The sequence below is a fragment of the Emys orbicularis genome, chromosome 8 (assembly GCF_028017835.1).
Source record: "Emys orbicularis isolate rEmyOrb1 chromosome 8, rEmyOrb1.hap1, whole genome shotgun sequence".
Lineage (NCBI taxonomy): Eukaryota > Metazoa > Chordata > Testudines > Emydidae > Emys > Emys orbicularis.
The window spans coordinates 21,481,753-21,505,862 of record NC_088690.1 but is presented as its reverse complement, the minus strand read 5'-3'; the positions used below and the strand labels follow the sequence as shown (position 1 = coordinate 21,505,862).

General features: G+C 40.5%; 1 protein-coding gene across 2 annotated transcripts in view; it reads right to left on the bottom strand.

Annotated features, from left to right (window-relative positions):
• Positions 1-24,110, bottom strand: part of LRRC7 (leucine rich repeat containing 7) — a 210,836-nt gene that overhangs the window by 19,024 nt on the left and 167,702 nt on the right. The window contains exons 19-23 of one of the 2 annotated variants that reach the window (XM_065409206.1): positions 21,929-22,078; positions 16,777-16,896; positions 9,967-10,185; positions 8,788-8,880; positions 2,733-2,807 (exon numbers count right to left, since the gene is read on the bottom strand). In XM_065409206.1, coding sequence (XP_065265278.1) covers positions 2,733-2,807; positions 8,788-8,880; positions 9,967-10,185; positions 16,777-16,896; positions 21,929-22,078 — 657 coding nt within the window. The remainder of the gene's footprint in view (positions 1-2,732; positions 2,808-8,787; positions 8,881-9,966; positions 10,186-16,776; positions 16,897-21,928; positions 22,079-24,110) is intronic. The other variant, XM_065409208.1, reaches the window with a different exon arrangement.

Here is a 24,110-nt window from a genome sequence, read left to right as displayed (position 1 = left end):
CTCTTGATCTCAGTTGCTTTGATTCTAAAGAGCACTGAGTCAACCTAGTGACAAGGGCATTTCCAGAAATTATCTCTTATGGGGTCGGTCAAATTACTGCACTTCTGCAATTATCAGGCTACAATGTAGGAAATACAGAACAATTTATTACAGCAGTGACACATGCTAATGTCACTGTTAATGGTAGATAACTCAATGCCATTCACATGTTATACTGTGAATGCTTGTCAACAAATGTCCCTGTTGTATGACACCATGAAAAATCACTTGAGATAACATGACAACTATGAAATTAAACTAGGTCTGAACTGTACACCCTAGATAAAAATTATATAATGTGCAGAATAGTAGAATCCATCATCTACACTTGTATAAAACAGTACAAATTACAAAGGATTCTATCAGGAATACTCCCACAGTTTCTGCACATTGCTTGCAACTTTAGACAACATTCTTACCTCATTATTTTTTGTACTATTCTTGGTTTGTTTGCTTTACTTAACCTACCTTCAATGTTCTGCTTTATAATTCTAGCTGTCTCTTATTTAAAACACTTAATTTAGATTTGTTAGCTGATTTCTTTAATTCATTGCTCTCTGGGAACAATTTCAAGTAATATAATATAATATAATATTAATAAATTAGTTCATATAGATGTATGTTAACTGCAAACAAATTAGCAACAATGAAGGCCTGATTCAAAGCTTGTTGAAGTCAATGAGACTCTTTCTAGTGCAAGGTGACCTGGGAGAACAGGGGCACGGGTATGATACTTAGTGTAACTGCAGATTGCCCCACTATAGAAGTTTGCAAAATGCAATGTACCTCAACCCTAGGATAAGTTCAAGAGGGTTCAAAGTCTGCTATGAACCTTTTGCACAGCTAGAATCACTCTTCCCTCACTCACATACTCACTCTGCCTGAAAATACCATTTATAGTGACAATACATTTTCCAGGTAAAAATAATGGTTTCCAGGATTCTGTAGAAAAGCATCTTTTTTGGAAAAAGTATAGTTATTTGCCATTACTTCTGAGTGGGAAATCTTGATCTTCCACCAGTGGAGAATTTCTAAAATGCCGTCAGGGCAGCTTGCCTTGCCTTTGCCTGGATTACACCAGGGGACTTGATTTAAATAGTCCATACTAAAATGTAGAGCTTTCATTTGAAATCAATTGTCAAAAAAGGCCCCAGGTTTCTTCTGAGGCCACTCAAATGTTTTTGTTCTCCAGCACAAGGGAAGTCAGTTCTTCTGGTAAGAGTATTTCAAAGGTATTCACACAGTGAAGGAGAGACAAAGTACTGCAGTCACATTTCTTTGTGAAAATGTGACTGCAGAGAAATTTGCTCTTATACTGGAAGAAAATGTGAAAATCATAAACATGACTTGAGTTGTCAACCACTTAATAAAATGTTCAAATTCTTGCTTTCATTCACGTACAAGAAACAAGCAAAGGAATAACACTGAAATAGCATGATGTTATTCGTTTATACAACAGCACAATTGTTGAGGTAAAAAAATATTGCATACACTAATAGTGACTAAAAGAAGTAAACATAATTTTAGAAAGTTGTAGGGAAAACTGCTTTTTATCATCTCAGAGTAGCTCTATTGTTGGCTTTGCATTTAAAGACAATAAATGGGACTGTTATATCTGTTGCCATTCGAAGTATGGGTTTACATATCGTTTGGGTCCTTTACAGATCCTTACCCACATCATCCAGAGAGCTTGAGATCATACTCCTGCTAATAGATCCATGATTTCAACTCTGCAGGGCAGGGTGAAAGGGCATTCCCAGAGAAGATCCCTTTCCTTTGGAGTGTATTATCCTGTTAGTTTAACAGAGCTGGAATCTGTTGATCTTGATGCAAAGCACATTTATTTTTTCCAGGGTTTTACCTGTGTGAGAGAACTGTGTGGAGGACCATTCTTTATTTTTGGTCAGTCTGTTCTCCGGAACTGATTACTGGAGTATGTGCATTGCACATAGACAGAGGTAACGAGATGGGCACCTCACTGTACATAAAGAAGAGCCCAATGCTCCCCTTTCTGAAAAGTACATGGGAGGGCAAAAACGATGGGGGAAAAACTCTCTACCAGGTTCATCTTGATGCCACAGGCTCATTTCAAAAAGGAGCAGACTGTGGTCTATGGGAGGTAGAAAGGTCACAGTTTCCAGACCCTGTGGATCCAGAGCATAAGCCTATAGAGCTTGAGCCAATCCTGGCAACAGACTTTCTCTCTGAACCATTCTCTGCAGGGTCTAGTAGCCTCCTCTATGTTGCCATTAGCTCTTCCCTCCTGTGCCTGAACACTACATCCTCTGAGGGAGCAGAAGCCACAGAGAAGAATGAATGCTGCTTGGACCTCATGCCCACTACTGTGTAACACCGCGCTCTGATCTCAGAGATTTCTCCAGGAGGGTTTCTTCAGCTCTCAGGAAGGTGGTGCATGCCACTGAGACAAGTTGTCTCCTTTCTTCATGTTTCCCATCCCTTCCACACTGGTTTGTTCCCATTCCCTCTGAGAAAGGGAAGAGAAATGCCTACCTCTAAATAAAGTACTATGAATTAATTATAAACTAAATTAATAAACTAAATTAGCTAACAAAAAGTGGGAAATAGTCTAAACTAATTGGCAGTGAGGAAAAAAATTACTTGTATATTGTGCAAATTTGATCTAGAACTAAATTCAAATTACAAACTAAACAAAAAACATAGTTCCCTCTTACCTTAAGGATCTTATCACCAGGCTGGAGCAGGCTGGATGCTGGTCCATCAGGCTGAACCCTAGTAACAAAGATACCCTATAAGTCAGAAGTAACAGAGGTTAGGATTCTATTACCAAGCACTAGCTAAAGGTTCGTTTGATATTTTGTATTAAAAATGGAGGAACTTCAGCAATGACCCTATGTTCTATGTAGCTCAGTTTCTAAAAGGTCCCATTCATTGAGATTTAAAAAGATTTGATATTGTGCAACAGCAGAAAAACTGCCAGTCACCATGCAATAATAATTTAGAAATATGCATACTTGAACCAGTTACTAAGAGTGATTTGTCCAGTTCCAGAAGCATGGTGTTGAACTATATATGCATTATAGAAACTTTTTATTTTAAATCATCTGGAATCCCTCCAGTACTCAGCTTTTCTGAATATACCCTGTAGATTTGACCCCAATTATCGCATGCACCCTTCAAAGACGTGTTAGAACTGTTTCTCTCATTGATAATTTTACCTATTACAAGTTTAAAAGCTTTATGAACAGAAGTAGACCAGTGATTATAGACTCTTACTTCAGTGAAATATTGTTTTATCAAGCAAGTACCTGACTGCATGCATTACAGAAGCTTTCATAAAGAACTTTAAAGTACTGATGCTTGCTAAACATCCTGTAAGAGACCAGTACAATCATTTCCTGAAATCTGTCCAACTGCCTGTTGTTTGCTGATCTGAAGGCTTTATATAATCCTGTTAATGCTTTAAAGCTAAAACTTTATAAGTAGCTAAGCAGCAGTCCCAAGTTACAGCACCTCTGTATTGTGCTCTCTTGGTGTTTCTCTCCTGATATCAATTTAATTAGTTAGGTAGGGTTACCATATTTCCACAAGCAAAAAAGAGGACACTGGGGGGGAGGAGCCCTGCTCTAGCCCCGCCCCTGCCCCACCCCCATCCACTCCCTCCCACTTCCCACCCCGATTGCCCCCCTCAGAACCCCCCCCCCGCTCCTTGTCCCCTGACTGCCCCCTCCTGGGACCCCTGCCACTAACTGCCCCCCAGGACCCCACTGCTTATCTAAGCCGCCCTGCTTCTTGTCCCCTGACTGCCCCCTCCTGAGAACGCCCTACGACCCTACCTGTCCCCTGACTGCCCCGACCCTTATCCACACCCCCACCCCATATTCACACCCCTGCCCCCAGACAGACCCCCGGGGACTCCCATGCCCTATCCAACTGCTCCCCGCCCCCGACAGGACCCCCAGAACTCCTGACCCATCCAACCCCCTCTGCTACCTGCCTGCCTCGACCCCTCTCCACACCCCTGCCCCCTGACAGCCCCCCCAGAACCCCAGACCCATCTAACCCCCCCTGCTCCCTGTCCCTGACTGTCCCAACCCCTCTCCACACCCCTGCCCCCCTGACAGCCCCCCCAGACCCATCTAACCCCCCCGCTCCCTGTCCCTGACTGTCCCAACCCCTCTCCACACCCTTGCCCCCCTGACAGCCCCCCCCAAACTCCCGACCCATCCAACCTCCCCTCCCTGTCCCCTGACCAAGGCCGGCTTTAAAGAGCCCAGGAATCGGGCTGCGCTCCGGCCGGGGTTGCGGGGCTTGGGGCCGGGCCGGAGGTGCTCGGCCGGCGCTGCTGGGGCCCGAGCCGGGCCGGGGGTGCTGGGGCCCGAGCCGGGCCGGGTCCGGGCCAGGGGTGCTGGGGCCCGGGCCGGGGGTGCTGGGGCCCGAGCCGGGCCGGCGCTGCTGGGGCCTGAGCCGGGTCGGGCCGGGGGTGCTGGGGCCCGAGCCGGGCCGGGAGTGCTGGGGCCCGAGCCGGGCCGGGTCCGGGCTGGGGGTGCTGGGGCCCGAGCCGGGCCGGCGCTGCTGGGGCCCGAGCCGGGCCGGGTCCGGGCTGGGGGTGCTGGGGCCCGAGCCGGGCCGGCGCTGCTGGGGCCCGAGCCGGGCCGGGTCCGAGCCGGGGGTGCTGGGGGCCGGGTCCGGGCTGGGGGTGCTGGGGCCCGAGCCGGGCCGGCGCTGCTGGGGCCCGAGCCGGGCCGGGTCCGGGCTGGGGGTGCTGGGGTCCGAGCTGGGCCGGAGCCGCTGGGGCAGCCGGGCGCCGCTCGGCCTGGGCCGGAGGGAGCCGTTCGGCCAGGGCCGCGCCTCCCCGGAGGTCGTCTCCTCGCGCCCCTCCGCCCCAGCTTACCTGCTGCTGCCTCCCCGCTTGCCCCTGCTTCTTTTCAGACTTCCCGCGAAGATCTGATTCGCGGGAAGCAGGGGAGGGGGAGGAGGGGGAAAGACAGCTGCGGGGCTGGACAGCATGGTAAGGCTGCAGGGGATGGGGGAAGCCGGGAAGGGGCTTTGGGTGCCCAGCAGCGCTTGGCCGCCGCTTTTCTATCTATAAATAGCCGACCGGGGGGAAATCCCGGACATTTTTAGATTTTTAAAAATCCCCCCCGGATGGCTATTTATAGACCGAAAAGCCGGACATGTCCGGGGAAATCCGGACGTATGGTAGCCCTAAGTTAGGGGTCATTTGGAGCTAAGATTCTAATGTTTTCATCATTTCTGGATATAAGCAAGAGGAATGGGTTTATTGGGAGGAAAATGAAGCAAGCGCTTGTTAGTTACACTCTAATTTATGCAGGATGCTTATTTATTTTACCTAGATGGGGAAAAAAGCATTATGCTGAAAAGCATACCTTTTCTGATTTATTGGCCACCAGTCTCATTACATAAGAGTTTCTTTTAGTCCTATGTCTCAGAAATGAACAACTTTAAAGATGGCAAAATTAAATGGAAAAGAGTGTTTTTAGTTCTAGTATTTCAGGAAAGTATAGTGAACAAACTAAGAACTGAAATATAATTTCTGGGTGATCATCACATTTTGAATATTTCACATAAAAACACCCCATGGAACACAATCTCTTCACTGTTATCCTCAGCCCTGTTTACTGTGTATCCTGTTTTCTATGTGTCTCTTTGAACTGTAAGATTTTAGGAAGAGGATAGTCTTAACTTCTGGGTTTCATGTTGTCAGTACCAAGAAATTACATTTTTTTCATCATCATTTTAGTCCATGGTGATTCCACTGCAGTTTACAGGCCTTTTGTAGCTCATCACCTTCCTTCCTGAACCCTCAGACAATGTTCATTTCCACCATTGCTGTTTTGTCAGCACAATAAACTTTCTGAGGAAGGAGGGTGGAATTCTCTTGTGTAGCTTGCATTTGTTCACCCATCTGGTCTATATGCCATCATACTTATGAGACAGAGCTGCTATCCAGCACCACTGACGTGGACACAGAGGCAAAATGAGGACAGACATGCATGGAATTAAGCAGCAGGCCTAAACTTTTATTGAACTTTAACACAGGGGAGGAGCGCTACCCACCCATTACCCATACTCTCCTATACTAGGCATTTAATTGGTTCCAGTGAGGGGGTTACAGGTCTCTTTACCATATAATGGGGGTAGGACTCAGCTCTCAGGACTCAGCTCTCTCAGAGTCAGAGCACCCTCACCCTATGATGGGGCAGAGGGTGAGCCACAATACGAGGGACACAACGTCTGACCTTGGCCCACGAAAGCCACAAGGTCTCACCTTATCACATGAGCCCAAGGCCCATCACCAAAATCCCAGATCTTTTACTTCTGGGAAACATTCATTTTATTCTCTTAACCACGCTGGAAAGCGGGTGCAAGTTGTGACAAATAAACAACTCCATCCCAGTACCACAGTTAGTTACTTAACCAACTGTGGTTTGAAGGTGCTGTGAGGAAGGCAAAAAACTCCCCGGATCTCTGCCAATTGGCCCATGGGAGAAAGAATTCCTTCCTGAACCCTAAACAGATGATTGGCTAGACCAGCAGCATCTCTCAGGCCAGGTTCCCATTCCTAGTTCAGGTGGGTAGGGTGGGATATTGGACCGGAGCTGTAAGAGGCTACCCATGCCTCCTACACTGGGTTAAATTCTGGGAACTGGGGAATGCTGGCCATTCAGCACCCCTCACCCCCAGCTGACCAATGGGTGCCAGAGACTCCTGGAAGAGGAGCTACCTATTGTCCCTTAGTGAGTGTTTCCCTTCCTTGCTGCTGGGCCTGTCCCGCTTTCACCGCTGGACATCAAGTTCCCCCATATGTTTATGTGGGTGGATGGCATTTTTTATGTTCTCAGTTACTTCTCTGTTCCTCCTCTGAATCATTTTGTTTGCACTCTTTCTTTATCGGTCACACCCTACTTCTCTGCTCTTACCAGCATCTTTGGTTCTCCTCTCTGTTATATAGGTCATGCTTGGAAATAAAGATTGGTTAAATAAACTTCCTCTTAATTTAGTTTGGAATCTGACCTCTGGATAGCACACAGAAGGGGGAGGGCAAGGAGGCCAGACCATTTCAAAAACACTATCCAGCAGGTACTGCACATTGGAAAAGGGTTGAGGACTCCATCAAAATAACTGCTAGGTGATTAGGAAACTGAGACAAGGAGAGGTCACTCAGAGTTGCTGTTGGCTAAGGTTATTATGGACTGAGCAGGCAAGATGATCTTGGCAATTCTGAGACAGTGTTACTCCATCAGCACATCTTATTTTAACTATCTATTATTATGAGGATGAATATTCTTTAGCATGATGTGCTATAAGTTTACTGATTTTACATGGTATACAGTAAAATACTGTACATGAAGTATTTATATCTAATATTGGAATTGTCTGATGAGAGAGAAGTTGAGCCCCTCTATGACCTTTAAAATATTATAAATACACAAATAATGATTGAAGCATTAAAAACACTTAAAAGATCTCAAGTTAAAAACATGTAAGGATTTAAGAGCAAGTGTCTCTGTGTAGGCAAGTGTGTGCATGCATGCATTGTATGTGTGTAAGAGACTGTGTTTTTGTATAGGGAGGTGCGTGTATCGCCGCATGTGTGTATACCTGTGTGAATAAAATTTGCAGCCTAACTCTCTGACTTTTATTCCTTTTGCTGGCTTGTGGGGAAAAATTTGATGACATAAAATATGTGTGTATTCATTTCATAACAAGTTTTTAAAAGAGAAGGGAACTCTAAAAGAAATGTATTATTTCTTAAAAAGTAAATGTTGTTGACTAGTAATTGCAGAAGAGCCAATGTATCATACATTTGTCCCCACCTTTGTCTAGCTACATTATAAACTCTTTGTTGCAGATTATCTCTTTTTGTGTGTACGTCCAGCACCTACCACCGTGGAGCCCGGATCTTAGTTGGGGTCTGTAGGTACTAAACAACAATTGTAATAATAAATAATGTGGAAGTATATGTGTTAGTGCACGCTAGATGTGTACACATGAATACACGTGTGTATCTGCATGTAGGTGTGGGAGTCAGTTTCTACAGATTTATTTATATAGGTATCTGGACAGGTGTGCATTTCTGTGGTTGTGCTGTATGGATTTGTATTTGGGCTTCAGGAGTGGGCCTTTAATGGACCCATTGCAGTTGTGATAATGTGTGGTCCTAATTCCACACATAAAATTACAATAACTTTAGTGAACAAAAAACATGGAGCTGGTTATGAAAAATTGGAAGAGGAGAGGGACAGAATCATGAAAACCTTTGTGAAATTTTTTTTTTTAAATTACCCTTTTTGACTATTTTGCTGTTAGCTCTAGCATCCTGTAACAAATAAAACCTGAACTTAACATAATACATCTGTCAAAACAATAAATATGCTTGTTTGGGCCTTGCAGTGAAAATGAGCACGAGCGAGGGTGGGGGAGAGCGAGCGGGGGTGGGGCAAGGGTGTTCGGTTTACTGGAATTAGAAAATTGGCAACCCTACTTACAACAAGTCAAGGGAGTTGGTACTTTGGAAAAGGCAAACAGCCTGAAAAGATTAACTAGTCCAATACAGGAAATAGCCTATTTGATTAAACCTTTATTTATCAACCAGAAGGAAAATACCCATTTTTGTTTTAAAAAGTCACATCCTGGACCAATTTCTATATGTTCATAACTTCTATTGAATTTCACATGCTTGTATCTGAGGACATTGTTTGGCTCACTGTAATAAAGACTATTAGTAAGAAATTCACATCTTACCTTATCAGAAGGTTTGAATGGATTTCCTTGTCCACTTATTCCACCACTGATACTAAATCCAAGGCCAGGATTCTTTTCTATTCTCACACAAAACTATGTTAAAAAGATATGGAAAGATAATCGAACACCATCATTAAAGCTAATCTTCTAAACAACTGTGTCTCTGCCTGACACATTTTGGTTTATGGTGAACTATTGGAGTTGACCATTCTGAATTATATTGTACAGAGTATTAAAAACCATTAAAATTGTTGTTTTGAAGTACACAAATGTGATATTTCACCGTTTTTAATATGCTGTCACACTTCTGAGGATCATCCAAACAATACCTGTGCCTGACAGGTACTATTTCTTCTTTATTTGTCTGACTGAAGAACACCTTTCAAACTAACTGTTAATCTAACTCAAAAGAAAATAGCCATAAAGGGCAAAATTAAAATAAACTGATGAGGAAAATTATTACACGCAGTGTCCTCATTTCAGATCACTGCACTTTTGGTGGTTTAAAAGGAACTGAAGGCTAGCTAGGGCCTCTCCCCATTTTATATCCTCAGAATCCTCTATGAGGGAGGGATAGGGGTGAGTGACATCCACAGACACTGCTAAGTAGAAAAATTCCACAACTCAATGCCAGAGGCGCCAGATCACACTAGTGGTAATATGCAGAAGCCACTTGAAAAACCGCTGTTTCTCATTTCTCTGAGTCTTACATTAAAAGCTCTTTTTCTTCAATGTTTTGTTTATATAATGTTCAGACTTCTAAAGTACACACTCTTCCTCATACCTAAGAGCCTATACACTGTTCAATAAAACACATCTAAATGCACATGAATCCTCCTTTCTTCAGTGGTAGAAAATAGGATCATCCTCCACAACCAATCAATTCCCCCATCATCCCTTGGTACTCTGCCTCTCAAATCAATGCCAGAAAGAAGAGACTGGCTTGCATTGGACCATCTCAGAAAGTGTCAATTCTTAGATTGACAATGATATTATTAAAATAACTGCAATAATAGGCCTGTTATAGCTCCCATTAGTAAATGGAAAAATATCAATATGAATTTGCACTGTGCTGGACTTTAGGTTTTCAGTTAATGTTAAGTAAAAATGCTACCTGACTGGAAAAAAACCCCAAATGTTGCTTCATCAGCATGTTATTTTAGATACACATTTTCTCACCTGCTCCTGATAACCATCCATACTCCTCTGCCCTTTGGTTTGGATTAAGCACCGTCCCGCCTGAGGTGTCCGAGAGCTCTGCGAAGAAGGGATCTGAATTGGCAGTGGTGACTGAAACTGCTGAATCGTCACTTTATTCATGTTTCCTTCATATTGCTGCTCTCGACTCCGATGTTGTAGGCTTTGAGATCCCATCAAAGTCTGGATATGGCTACCTGCCTGTGGGTAACGTAACCCGTTAGGCCAGAAATTCAGGAAGCTGAAAAGAAGCAATTATTACAACTTACACAGTCAAGTAAAAGCAAACCTCTTAAATAAATATCAGAGGTTTGCCTTTTGACCACAGTTGGAAACAACCGTGATTAAAACCAGCAAGGATTTATCCATTGCATTTAGTGAATCTAGGAGCCATAATTGAGATCAAATGTATAGAGTCTGATACATAAAAGGAAAATATTTTATGCCTTATTTCATGTTATATGTTTCTGCTCAGAAAATCTCATGAAATGAAAACATATAATGATGAAATAAATAAGCACATTCTAAAAAATGTTAAATATTGGGTAGCACTGAATTTGAGGATAGTTTGGAATAGAGCTTATTCTCTATTGATCACAAATATAAATATTGGCCTAAATTGTACGCTGTTTCAGGATTATCTATTTTTAAAAAATCACATTTTATAATATAGTTAAAATTCAGTGCTTGTTTATAATCATGTCACAGGCTAGCAGAAGCCAAGTGGATACTCTTCAGTATCAATGCATTGTCCCAATAAAGAATGTGGTTTTTACATGACCTTATGTTTACTAATGTCACTAATCGTATTATCAACTTTTTGAAAAGAGCTAGTAGTTTGTAATTTGAAAAGACTCATACTTTTCAAAATTATGGAAAATATTGAACTTGTGTTGTTTTGTTTACTGTCTTTTGATATTTATCAGAGAAAGGCCACTGATAATAGTCTTCAATCCCTGCTTATCTGTCACATTTTCAATTTTATTGCTCTAACATGTGGGGTTTGGTTTGTACGTTACTCTATTCTTGACATGGTAAAGTTGCACACTTGCTTACTTTTCAACATACATTCTGTTCATACACATAAATTACATACACATTTGAGTCAAATCATTTAAAAATAAATTAATTGAAAACAATTTTATACTGTTTATGATGACAGGATTGAACTGTTGATGCTTATTAATAATTGGCATGCAACTTAGCCATAAAGGAATGAGTAAAATGAATGCTCCAAGGAATGCTTATATAGTACTACCTCCATGAAACATCACAATCCTATGTTACTGGCCATCTTCAGAGTACATAAACTCAGCAATTTATGATAGGCATGTCAGACATCATGGACCAATTGCGTAAGTATAAGTACATTTTTCTGAATCTTTGGACACAGGTGCCTTTACCTTTCTACATAGCCCTACATACTGGAATGGTCCTGGTGAGCCCTATAATTGTCTGGTGGAGGCGAGGAACTCTCTGACAACACTGCCTCATCAGGCAATGAGGAAGAGGAAGCCAACGCTTGAGGAGGTGGAGCCTCCTCCAGTTCTTATATGGGGCTATCACCTGAGCAGATTGCTCCTGTTTGGTACAGAGCCTGGTACTGGGAGCAGCTTCCTTCTGTTCTTCATTGGACTGATCTCAATGGCTACTAGATGAAGTAGACCAGGGAGGGTGTGGAGACAACCTGGAGGCAGGTGGAAAACCCCAGGGGTTTCAAAGTGGCACTGGTGTGGTCCCAGAGCCCATGTCCTTCCTAACCATGGATCTCTCCCAGCCAGCCAAGATGGAGTTTCTGTTGGGTACAAGGGTGGTAACTGCTCAGTGGGAAACAGTGGCTAACATGATGCGGTCACAGCATATGCAAGCCAACTTTCAACTCTAATGAAGAACTGGATTCCTCTGACCAAGGAGGAGCTGCTCCTGTGGGTGCCAGATATCGAGCTAGGACTACAGAGAAGAAGGCATTGGTGATATTGTTGGTTTGCCTCTCGACAGTACCGAACAAGGAGGAACCACAGTGAGCAGCGGTTCCCACGGAACCAGATGCTGAGCCACCATAGATGGCAAATCATAGAATCTCAGGGTTGGAAGGGACCTCAGGAGGTCATCTAGTCCAACCCCCTGCTCAAAGCAGGACCAATCCCCAGACAGATTTTTGCCCCAGGTCCCTAAATGGCCCCTTCAAGGATTGAACTCACAACCCTGGGTTTAGCAGGCCAATGCTCAAACCACTGAGCTATCCCTCCCTCCCTAGCAATCGTCTGTATAGGGCAAGAAGATTTTTAGTCAGCTGGTGAAACCAGTATTGAGAGACTCAGCAGGTCACTTGCGGCAGCATATGCTTCAGGAGTTTATAGTATCGGGATAGTCTCCTGTTGCTCTGAACCAGTAAAGATTGCACTGCTGAGCCAGATGGTGCCACCTTAGGGGTCAGTCTCTATAGGGCCAATACTGGCCCTGGAATTGATGACCCTGCCTATAGAGATCTCCACCTTCTTTGTTGGCAAGTTTGCTGGACTTTGGTGCTGGGGACCTCAATCTCCTAGGTATTGAGTCTTTTGATGCCTTTTTCTGGTGCCTCCTCCTTAGTATCAGAGAGGGAGACTAGCATAAAGAGTCCTCCAAAATGGGAGGAGCACTCCTGATTGAAGCAGATGTGCTCGGTACGTGCTCTGAACGGGGAAGCTGAGAATGGGCATGAAGCTGCTTCCATCAGAAGGTATTTTAGTCTAATCTCTCTGTCCTTTGTAGTTCTTGGTTTAAAGTCCCTGCAGATATGGCACCTGTCTGATGTGAACCTTCAGGCACCTGGAGTGCGGCTAACTAAGTGGCATCAGCTTCTTTGAAGGCATCACAGGGCTTGAAGCCCTGTGATTGAGGCATGCCTTGGTACTGGATATGTGTACATAAACAGCAGGCATCAAATAGTACCAAAAAAGTACTCCAATAAAGGAAACCTACAACTAAAACTATATTAACACTAAAGCTATTAACTATTAAGGAGTACCAACTGTACACAAATGTAAAAGAAGGGAAATTGCAGTAGCAAGATAGAACGTTCCAATAACCATCACAGGCAGTAAGAAGGAACTGAAGACGGTCAGAGGTGGCTCTGCCCTTTATACCACTGCACAGCATTGTGGAGGTCGGAGAGGGTGCTTGCGCCATCCTGACAGGTACCACTGAGAGTAAAATCTCTAACAATAGTGCACTGGGTGTGCGCGCTTGAAGTGAAATGGACATGCAAAACCACTCGAAGAAGAATTTAAAGTGCCTCAATCTCCAGCCATCAAGTGGTAGTGACGGACGAAATTGTTTCCTACTTTGTAGGCAAAAACAAAACAAAACAAAACAAAACAAGTCCTCCTCCTTCCCTTTTATATTACAGCTGCCACCTGAGGACATGAAAACACTTTTCAGAAATTGTTGAGTTCAGCCTCACACTCAACAGCCTTGTGAGACAGGGGAGTATTATTAATATCCCCTTTTTACAGCAGGGAAAACTGAGATCCGGAGAGAACTTCAGTGCCTTGCCCAAGATCACAGAGGCAGAACATAGCCAGAAGGAGAAATCTGATCTAGTGACTCAAAACAATGTGCCTTAATGATAACTGGCCAGATCCTGAGCTGTTTAATGAAGCTATGCCAATTTACACAAGCTGGTTATCTGGCCAGAATATATGTGCAGTTCCACATTGACTCCGTACTTGGATTTTCACCAGATATTCATCATGGGTGCTTGAAAATGAGTAGCATCTCATCAGCTTCAAGTCACGGTACAAATGTAATCTGAAGATGTCCTTCATAGAAGTCCACAGCAGGTGCACTGTCTAACTCAGAGGAAGAAATCTGCTTAAAGGTCTTGCATACAGAAATTGTGGCCCAACACCAAAAAAACTTAATATCTATTTTATTGGCTTGGATCACCTCACGGTTGAGTGACAGATGTAAATAATGAAAACAAAACGGAGCACCAGCTCCTCAGCTATGGCCAAGGCATGCACTTAACTCAGAAGAGGAGGGAAACAGCAGTTTTAATCACTTTTGCATATTCTAATTCTAGGCCAGCAGTCCATTGGTCATGTGTACTGGCATAGACCACTAACTTGCACCAAATTCACCACAGACCAAATGATTCTCAAGGGGCTCATACAACAGCCAGGGTGCAGGGATGCCCTGGCCCACACACCTTTTCCCTAGCCATGTTTCCTATATCAGCTGCAAGGAGGGGAGTGGGTGATGTTGGTGCTTGTATTCTGGCTCCGTGCCACTGGGGTGATGCTCCTGTGGCCAGATACACCAGGTTTATGTCTGACTATCCTTCTTCCATTTCCCCTCCTTCATTCAACCTCATTCATCTTCCCCTTCAGCAATCCCCAACTTCATTTTCAGTGATCTTACCTCCTAACACTGAATCTCTTTCTTTCTCATAAATGAGCAGTTAACTCGTAAGATAAATATGTAGATGAGTTCGTCAACTAGTTTCTCGTAGGCACCACAGAAAAAGTGGGTCTCCAGCAGTATTAAAATGAGGAGTGGATTGTTTTTCAGCAAATGAATAGATTTACAGAGCGGTATTCTAAATGAAGGGCAAAAATACCAAACTACTTTTTAATGGAAATAGTCTAGTGATTGCCTGCAGATTACTGTGTAATTGATCACCTTGGATCCAGAAGCAACTGGCATTTAATCTGCACTCTGCATAGTTAAGAGGAGAGAAATAACCATGATTTACTATGTAATTGTATAGTAATTACCATGTTAATGGTTGCACGGTAATTACCATAGTTGCATGGTACAATACATACATATTGCAGTTACATGGTGATTAACCATTGCCTGGTAGTTACCATGTAACTAGTCAACACTGGCCCTACAGGTATGGATCATTTACATGATATATATTCTGTCATGCAAACTGAAGAAATCAGATTTATTATGGACAGGTTACACACATGGGGCTCTGTACCAGATTCTGCTCTCATTTGCATTGACACAAACCCATTAAAACCAGTGTGATTATGCTAGTGGGAGAGCAGAATTTACCCCATATTTATTTTTACAAAATCACATTATTCAGTATATGGCAATTTAATTACAGAAGACTGAAATTAATTTCAAAATGATTGCTACATTTAAGCCTTCAACTGGTGGAAAAACAAAACAAAATATTCTAAGTCACGTTCAATGCAAGGGAAATTAGCATTGTCATAAATGCACATTAAAAAGTACCTATTGAGAATGAAAAGTACATAATATTCATAATTCATTCTCTCATTCATTTTCATATATTTTGTTTGCAAAGATTATATCAATGCTTCTTGTGCCTTTATAGCATGGTTTCTGCTGTATATGGATAAGTTGAAAATAAATCCTTTTCTTAGAAACAAGAATCACTAATTCTGCTGAAAAAACATCTCTATTGTATGGAATGTTTTCCCTTGATTTCATTTGTATTCTATATATTATTTTAACATCCATCATAAAAGTTAATTATTTGAAGCTGGGGGTCCGTTATTGCCAATGCAATTAAAACTGCTGATGATGGCTACAACAATGGATAGTGCCAATGAGTTAAACAGATTCTGATTCATTGTGTAATATTTTAACATACCACATCTGTACAGCAGGATATTGAAATGTCTAATACGGATTTGACTTTGCAGTTTCTTATCACAATAATGTACAAATACATATCATATATTGTTTGAGCTGATGAGTCTAATCCTGATCTCACATATACTGGACAAAATCAGGTGTAACTCCTCTCAGGAAGTACAATCCTCCCAGCTCCTGTGTACACTATACAATCCCTTTGAGTGGTTCAGCCTACTCTCAGTGCCCAACTCCACAAATGGAAAGCCAGAGCCCCATCTGTCTTTGACCACCCTTTGTCTCTTGCAATGATTTATGTTCCTGGGGGTGCCAGGAGGGAACAGTCCCTGGGCTGCACTGAGCAGAGTGACTTCTATTGCATCTGGACCTGATGCTCTACTTGAGTAATTCTCCTGCACATTTATAAATGACCTCTTTTCACTATGTAATTTTTATAATGGCAAAGACTGCTGCTTCTGAGACTGTGTTGAATGAAAAAATCTGAAGTCAGTAGGAAAATATTTACCTTATCAATACTTAAAGGTATTTGAAGTGCAGCATTTGTAAATATGTTCATTATGTCTTTGGACCTGACTCTGATTTATTTACACCATTTTTACTCACTTCCTCTGTTCACTCCTATGACTAGTGCAAGAGAGATCAGAACCATCACATGTGTAGATTAACAATTTAATTATCACTACTGTTTTTACAGTGAGATCTTTTTAAATTTGAGTTTTTAAAACATTTTAGTTTATTAAAATCCTTTGTCCTTCAGTTTTATGAATATTCATAAACAAGTTTACCACCAATGGCCAAATTTTAAGCTGGTCTCTTTCTGCACCCTAAGAATGTAGGAATATGAATATTTTGTGCAGGTAGAGTGTGCAGTTATTTGCCCAGCTATCTAGTTTGTCTATGCAGAACATACTGGTACATGCATCCACTTTTGCAAACATAATAAATTAACTTGGCATAAGTGAGCTCAAAAAAACAGGTTAGGATTGAAAATATGACCCTTAGATTATTGATTTACAAGCTGTTTTAAGCCTTGAAGAAAAAATGTATTGCACCTATCCTGTGTCCAGTGAAGCCAACTGGAGTAGGGGGGTTGCTGCTGATTTTGGTGGGAGAAGGCGAAAGCTGCCAGTACATAAGTATCAGATTTTATATCATCATGTTGCTATTGGTTACCTTTTTAGTAATGGTTTCTGGTGGCACATCCCGCCTTCCAAGTGGATATGGATTCCATTGGCTACTAGCAGAAACATCTTCTTGTCCATTGTCTAGAATGTTGCTCTGCTGTGATGGGGTCTATTGTAAAAATGGTAGGATATACTTTAGTGCCTTGACAGATCACTGTATAAAACCACCACTTACTTTTGCCCCAAATCCACCTTGTTCAATTGCACAACATTTCATTTGTAAAGAGAATCATTTTATGCTTTACCCCTATACGTGTTAATGTGTAAGAACTGTATACCTGCTGCAGTCTTGACTGCACTGTTGTCTATGGACCTTACTTTAGATCGGAGAACTTTAGATGCTCATTAATTATCTTGGCAATAATGAGAGAAGTGAGAAAATTAACTCAAATTCTGAAGTAATAGAACAGTAAATATTTTTCTGAAATTACATTTTTAACACAATGTAGTTTGCTACAGAATCACACAATCTAAAAGCATCTTACTGCTCATTCAAATTGTAGGTACAGTAAAGAGCAGTGAAAGAATGTATAAATATCTCACCATCATCTATAATGTAAATATTAAATGTTAAGCTTACAATGCATTCTTTAAAAGGTTATATATAATACTGACAATATTGAAGTTATAGTTGTCATACCTTGAGTTACCTTCTGTATTACTCTTACAGACCTCAGTTCAGGAAAGCACTTAAGCATATGTTTAAATTCCATTTAAGTCAATGGGACTTAAGCGCATGCTTAAAATTAGGCACATACTTAAGTGCTTTCCTGAATAGGATGGACTTAAGCACATGTTTAAGTGCTTTCCTGAACTAGACTCATACTTCTATTATTCTTTTCTGTTCAACCCCCTCCTCCCCCCCCCCCGACACATTTAATCCTAGTCATTTTCCTTCACTGGTGACTTTACACATCTCTTTTTCAGTTATTTTTGTGGTCTTCGTGTCCTATTCTATCTTAATCTAATTTTATTTTCATTTCTTAATTTTTTTAGTTAGGCTTAATTAATTTTTATTCACATAAATATAACTTTCTTGTCTGAATCCTTTCAAAATCCTGCCATCACAGGGCAGATCCAGCCACAGGAGGATTTCTACAATGTGGAGGATCCTCTGATGATACTTCTGCTGGCACAAATGCATGGCTAGGAGAATGAGAGCATGGCTGAGAGTCCATTACATTTGACTGATCCCTCATCTATTGTAACAGACCCTTGGGACCATCAGCAGATAGCATAAATTAAAGCAGATTTTAAACCATTCTAATTTATGCCAGGGCCTGGCCCGGTGCCCAGAAGGATCAGAGGAATGCAAAAGTTGCTTAGAGCCATTACCACACCACTTACGCTCTACTGTTTTCCTTGTCTGCAGTTCAGAATCTGGGCCATTGTTTCAGATTATTTCCAATTGTTTTTTTTTTGTTTTTGTTTTTTGCCTGTGGAAACCCTTTAGATATCTGAGTACTGCCAATGCCTCCTACCCTGTTTCTCAATTTGGCTGAATGAGACTGCATGATTGCTATACCTTTGGAGTCATGAAAATAAAATGTGTATCTTGAGAGATTATTCCAGTGAGCAACATTAGAAATAAAAACTTGCCATTGCATAGTCTCTATTCTGAGAATAAAAATACACAGAGAAAAGCAAGTGTGTCATCCTTGCGATGTGACTAATTTCCACCAGTGCCTCTCATGGACTGAAATCCCCAGAGTTGCTCCTACTTTGTAAGACTGATAAGAACATCTAGAACAAATCATGTGCTATATGCTATTCAAAGGACTGTGTCTACATGACAATATTTTCTGACAAAGTAACATACTGTTTGATTGTTCCTAGGGGAGAGAGTAATATGCTTTTGATACGAAGTTCATCTAAGCAACAATCCATACAGTGTAAAAAATAATTATCATATGAACTTTAAAATTGAAGGCATTCGTCTGAAAGAAGTTCCTTTTTTCACTGCAGAGAATGTGGTGCCATTTTTATTTTTAAAGCTGCGGAATAAAGAAAAATGAGGCGGTTATTTACTGTTTTCTGTATAAGATTGGGAAAAAGCTGTGATGATAGATCTTTTCATTTTTGACAGGAAAATGAATTTGACTGCTTATAAAGTTATTCATTTGACAGCGGCTGAATGAACTGCACATTAATAGAAGTTTTACACCTACTAAATCTAGATAAAAAGTAAGACGCAACAGTTCAATGTGATAGTAGATGCAGTAGAACAGATTAAGAAAGATAAACGCATCCCTAATTGTTTTCTTTGCCTCTTTGAGCTGCCATTGGCCAGTTAGGCCTTAATTATGGCTCTTTTGAGTCTGAGCAACACCAGGGAGAAGGAAGAGGAGCAAACCATCCAAGTGGTGTTGTCCGGATACATTACAGCTTTGAAAAGCATAATGCACATGATTCCTTCTTACTTTCACCAATGGAAATCAGTAACTCCTTCGGAGTCAAAGGAATTATGCTGCTGTAAATGAGAGGAGAAGGCCTGTAGTAAACAATTGATGTAATGATTCTTGCTATAACTGCTCAATAGGTATAACAGGCATTCTCCCTAGTACAGCAATATATAAGGGGCTGAGGCCCAGGTCCTCTCCTCCTACTCCAAAACACACCATTTATTGGGCCCTTAGCTCGCTGTTGAAAGCACTAGCTGCTTCCCCTTGATTCATAGCACTAGAAGCCAGATTGTGTGCGAGTGTGCTGTGGGGACAAACTCCCTGCTACATCTCCTCCCTTTAATGCGCCTACATACGGGAGGAATACTTTTGCTTCTAGAGTTTCTGTCCCTTGCCTGAGTTCTCAGAGTCAAAACAACAATCAGATCCAGCTGACCCTACATCTGAACAGTATGTTTGATAACTTAAGCATAGTATTGTTTAAAATGTGTTCAAATTTGGTCTCCCATCAATATATACTCCAATTAATGTCAGCAGGGATTACATTCATATAGAATGTATCCCTTTAACAGCTTTTAAGTAGACAAATGTAGAACTGAAAATTAAGAATCCAATAAAACAGTGCAGATGTTTAAGTGTAAGATGGTGTTGTTTCAATCTGTCTAGATGTGGAGACACCTGCAAAATGAAGTAAAGGTTATTTTAATAACCAGGATAATGATAAAAACATCTTAAACAACAAGTCAGAGAGAACACAGCAAAAGCTGCCACAGTCATTAAATTTGCAGGCTCCACGGGTGTGGATTGCCCACAGGCATTCAGTTTTCAGAAAGAAAAGGTTGATATATGTAAGCAATCTTTTCCCTGTGAGATATGCATTCTGAATGTGAGAATTTCAAGTGACTTATGTTTAGTTATAAACATTCTACTGTATTACCCTTCTTTGAATAAAAACTGAATCAACATTTTCTATGAAAACAGTCTGAATCCACAACACACTTGCAGACAATTCCAGAATTTCCAGTAGACACCTTTCAAAGATCTACACAGAGCCATTGGAAGATTTATAGTTTAACATTTAGTTCACAAGTTATTTATGCCCTGCAGCCAGAAATGCAAAATGTTCTAGAAGATATCAAGGAATAGAAATAAGCAGTATTAGGAATTCAAAGTATTACATCAGTACTAACTTTGTCTTTGCTTTCATATTGTATAGTAAGAGAATATCATTCTTCCACATTTTTTAAGATGAGATTTTATGGTGGCATGTAGTAGATTGTGATTGAGTGCTTAACAGAAGGAATATTAGAGTAAGAGCTTGGAGAGTCCTTAGTTGGAGAGTCCTTAGGTCACATGAATATGCACGTGGGGTCATATATCACCTAGATCCATACATATAACTTCCCATTGATCTGAATGCATTAAAGTCAAGTATAGCATATGACCTAAAATTCTTGATGTGCATGACATATGAAATACCTCATTCTAAAATATACATGCATAAAAGGCTGTCTGGAATTACATGTCAAAGTGATTCCTTGCAAAGACCTGGAACAAGAATTAATATATCACCCAAAGATATAGCAACAGTCTTTGAAAGAAAAAAAATATGATAAATGCTGGAAAACTCCTTTTCTAAGTGAGTACACCTATATTTAAGATGCCAATTGTCATTAATTGTGCCACATTGGAGATGTACAAGTACAAATATGAAGGTTTGTAACACTCTGGATAATCAGAGAGTGAGGGGCATAAGAAACTAACCAAATGTGAAAGGATAAGTTATTAGGTGCAGCTTGGCAATACAATCTGTGTATTTGTACTGTTGAAATATACCAGTTTGCTTAGTGGCTGGGAAATACAATACACTATATGTATTAATAGTTAGATCAGGCTAGTTAGACTCCAGTTCAGCAAAACTCTTAAGCCACATGGGCTAATGTCAGAGCATGTGAGTAGTCACATTGATTTCATATGCATATGCATAAATAATATGACTGTTTGGAATTTTATGTCAAAATTATTCCTTGCAGGGACCTATCCTTACTTCAGTGAGACTACTCACATATGTTAAAGCTGAGACTACAGTCCCTTCTACATAATGCTATGAATATTTTGGCAAGATTTTAATGGGTAATATTCTACTTTATCTTGTTATAGCTTCTTCTTTCATGAACCATGTAGATTAGTAGATGTTTATATGTGTGTATGATACATATATACATGCATCAATATATCAATAATAGGTTTGAAATCAGAAACAGAAAAGTTTGAGAACACTAATTTGCTTTTCTATATCCCCAAAACTTAAAACCAAAATTTAAAAATACTGTAATTGTCGCTAGTAGGGGCTCAAAGCATGTCAGTGCTGTTTCAGATAAATTAGTGGAAAGTGGAAAACCCTGGCTCCTGTGATGCAATCTACATACATTCTTAAAAAAAAAAGTCTATAGTACCATTTCTAGGATTAAACATCTACAACATGAAACATAATCCCAGCTCTATTCCCAGAACATATAATCAGGATAACATTAGTCTGCAACACAAGAGCAGAAAGCAGCAATGACAACCATGTGAGCTGGTTAATCCAAAAAGCAAGGTTATTAACTAGGTAAACTATGGTACTAGCATCTTTGCTTTTTGGACTGATTATAGAGTATAAGCATGAAAAGCTAAAGCAGGAAAAAGCAAAGGGTATTAATTTATTCTGTGGTGTTGGTATAGCTATCCCATACTTACTTTTGGTAGAGGTAGCTCTTGCTGAATTTGGTTTTCAAATTTAGATCTAGTCTGCAAGTTTAAAGTCATGCTTCTGCCTGCATGCATTGCTGACAAACCTCCAGAGTGCAGCATGCCAAGGTTAACAGTGTGGTGTTTGTAAGCAGCGGTCTGAGTAGAGGAAATAACCACGTGACAGGATATGAACACACATGCTCATTGAATTAAGTATCGCACAAACATGGTTAACTTCACAGGTTTTAGTTAAAGCAAACAAACAATACCAAGAAATAAGTAGCTTTTTGATGCATGCACTCAGTTGAATAAAAGCACATATACTACAGGTTATACATAAAATGGATACCATAAAAAGACTATAACACTGATAGCAAATGAAATATTTTTTATACCTATAGTCTGAAAACTGTGGTATATTGTATGGTACAAATCCTTTTATGGATATAGGGCCAGGGATGCCCTACACTCCCAAAAATCTGTGTCTCTGAAGTGCAGGGAAGTAATAGCAGGAAAACTTATACAAGAGGTCTCTGTACCATCTTGTTTGCTATTTAATTGATCCCCAAGGCAGCTCTTTGTGGAAAAGAGGATTTTGGTTGGGACAGACACACAGTGAATGGGTCTGTGCACGCATGGACTAAATGGACCAAAATTCCACATGACAGGATCAACTGGCTGGATCCACTACTGCCCATTTCCTTTATTAGCAGCTACAAACCAGCTGCACAGGCAACCTGATATGTTTGGGTTGAGGATTCCATCAGTTAGCACAATATGTTTTCATCTGGAGCAAAGACCTTTAACATGAAGTTGTTACACTTCCTATATCTCCATAAAGATTGGTCCATAAAACTGATCTTGTGCAAAGTATGGTTATGGTCACAGTCTCACTCTCTGACTGTATGCTGCAAATTTACTATATATTAGATCACTTTCAATTGTATTAATCAATATGAACCTAATTTAATTAATCAGGATCTTCACTGCATGCTTTATATGAATGAATGTATTCCTTACACCAAACACAAATATTTAAAATAATTGTAAAGTGTGTCCTAAACCAACAAAATCCAGAAAATACAAAGTTTTGCCTGAAACCTCTGTCCTTAAGATACCACATTTTGATTAGGTATTATGTGGTCTCCAAACAAGGAGTAATTTTACATACCACAAGTACAGCAATGGAGGTAAGGAAGAAGTTTCAGTCTTCAAGATAAATTTTTTTAAGTTTGTCTGTTTGAGCCTTAATGTTATTTTAACATGCATCATTCTTTAGTACACGAATAGCAATGGGTATCTTGACTTCAGAGTTGTTAAGATCCAGCATAAATTATGTATTTGGATACATTTTATAAATGCATATAATTTACACATCAGACCACAGCAGTTTTTCAAAGCCGCTTTGGTTTATGAAACAAGCCCATACTTATAAAGTGTATTTTTTGCTGGATAGTCAAACCATGCATAGAAATATTATATCATCAGTACTAGATTTTGCATGGAAAATAAACATGCTCATCTTTCTACAGCTAAATGGGTATAACAATAATCTGCACACTGAAAAGCAATAATTGTGCATATCCAATGCTACCATTACAAAGTTAAATAAGCTACAGGTTTAATATTGCTCCCTAAAAACACCAGTGAGGGTTAGAATACACTTTTGACAGTTTACTTATGTTTTTTCCCTCTTTTTAAAAAGCTATGATGTATTTGTAATACACTATTGCCAAACAGTATCCAGAGCCTTTCAATACTCTCTGAGCATTACTGAAATGGTAGGGTTTCAGCAGTACACCCATATCACTTCTGACAAGACCATTAGCAGGTTTCTTTCTTTCTTTTTTTTTTTTTTTTTTGGTAAGGACTCCTGGAAAACAAAAGAATTAAGCTTTCTGAGTTAGTTTTTCAATGAAGAGTGCATATTAAAGGCAATGGAGTCATGTGTGAAGAACTTCTGAAAGCCACTACCATCCCAAAGCTGGAGAAGAAAAGTCATAATGAGTTTGTCTTCAAAACCTCGACCAATCAATTATTTACTTTAATATGGCTTCTGTTAGTGATTGTCAGAAGTAGAACTGACTGGAAAATTTTTGTTAAAAGAGTTTTCATTTAGAAAATACCATTTTGATTAAACTGATTTTTTTGTGAAATTGTATGGATTTCAGTGAAATTTCATTTAAAA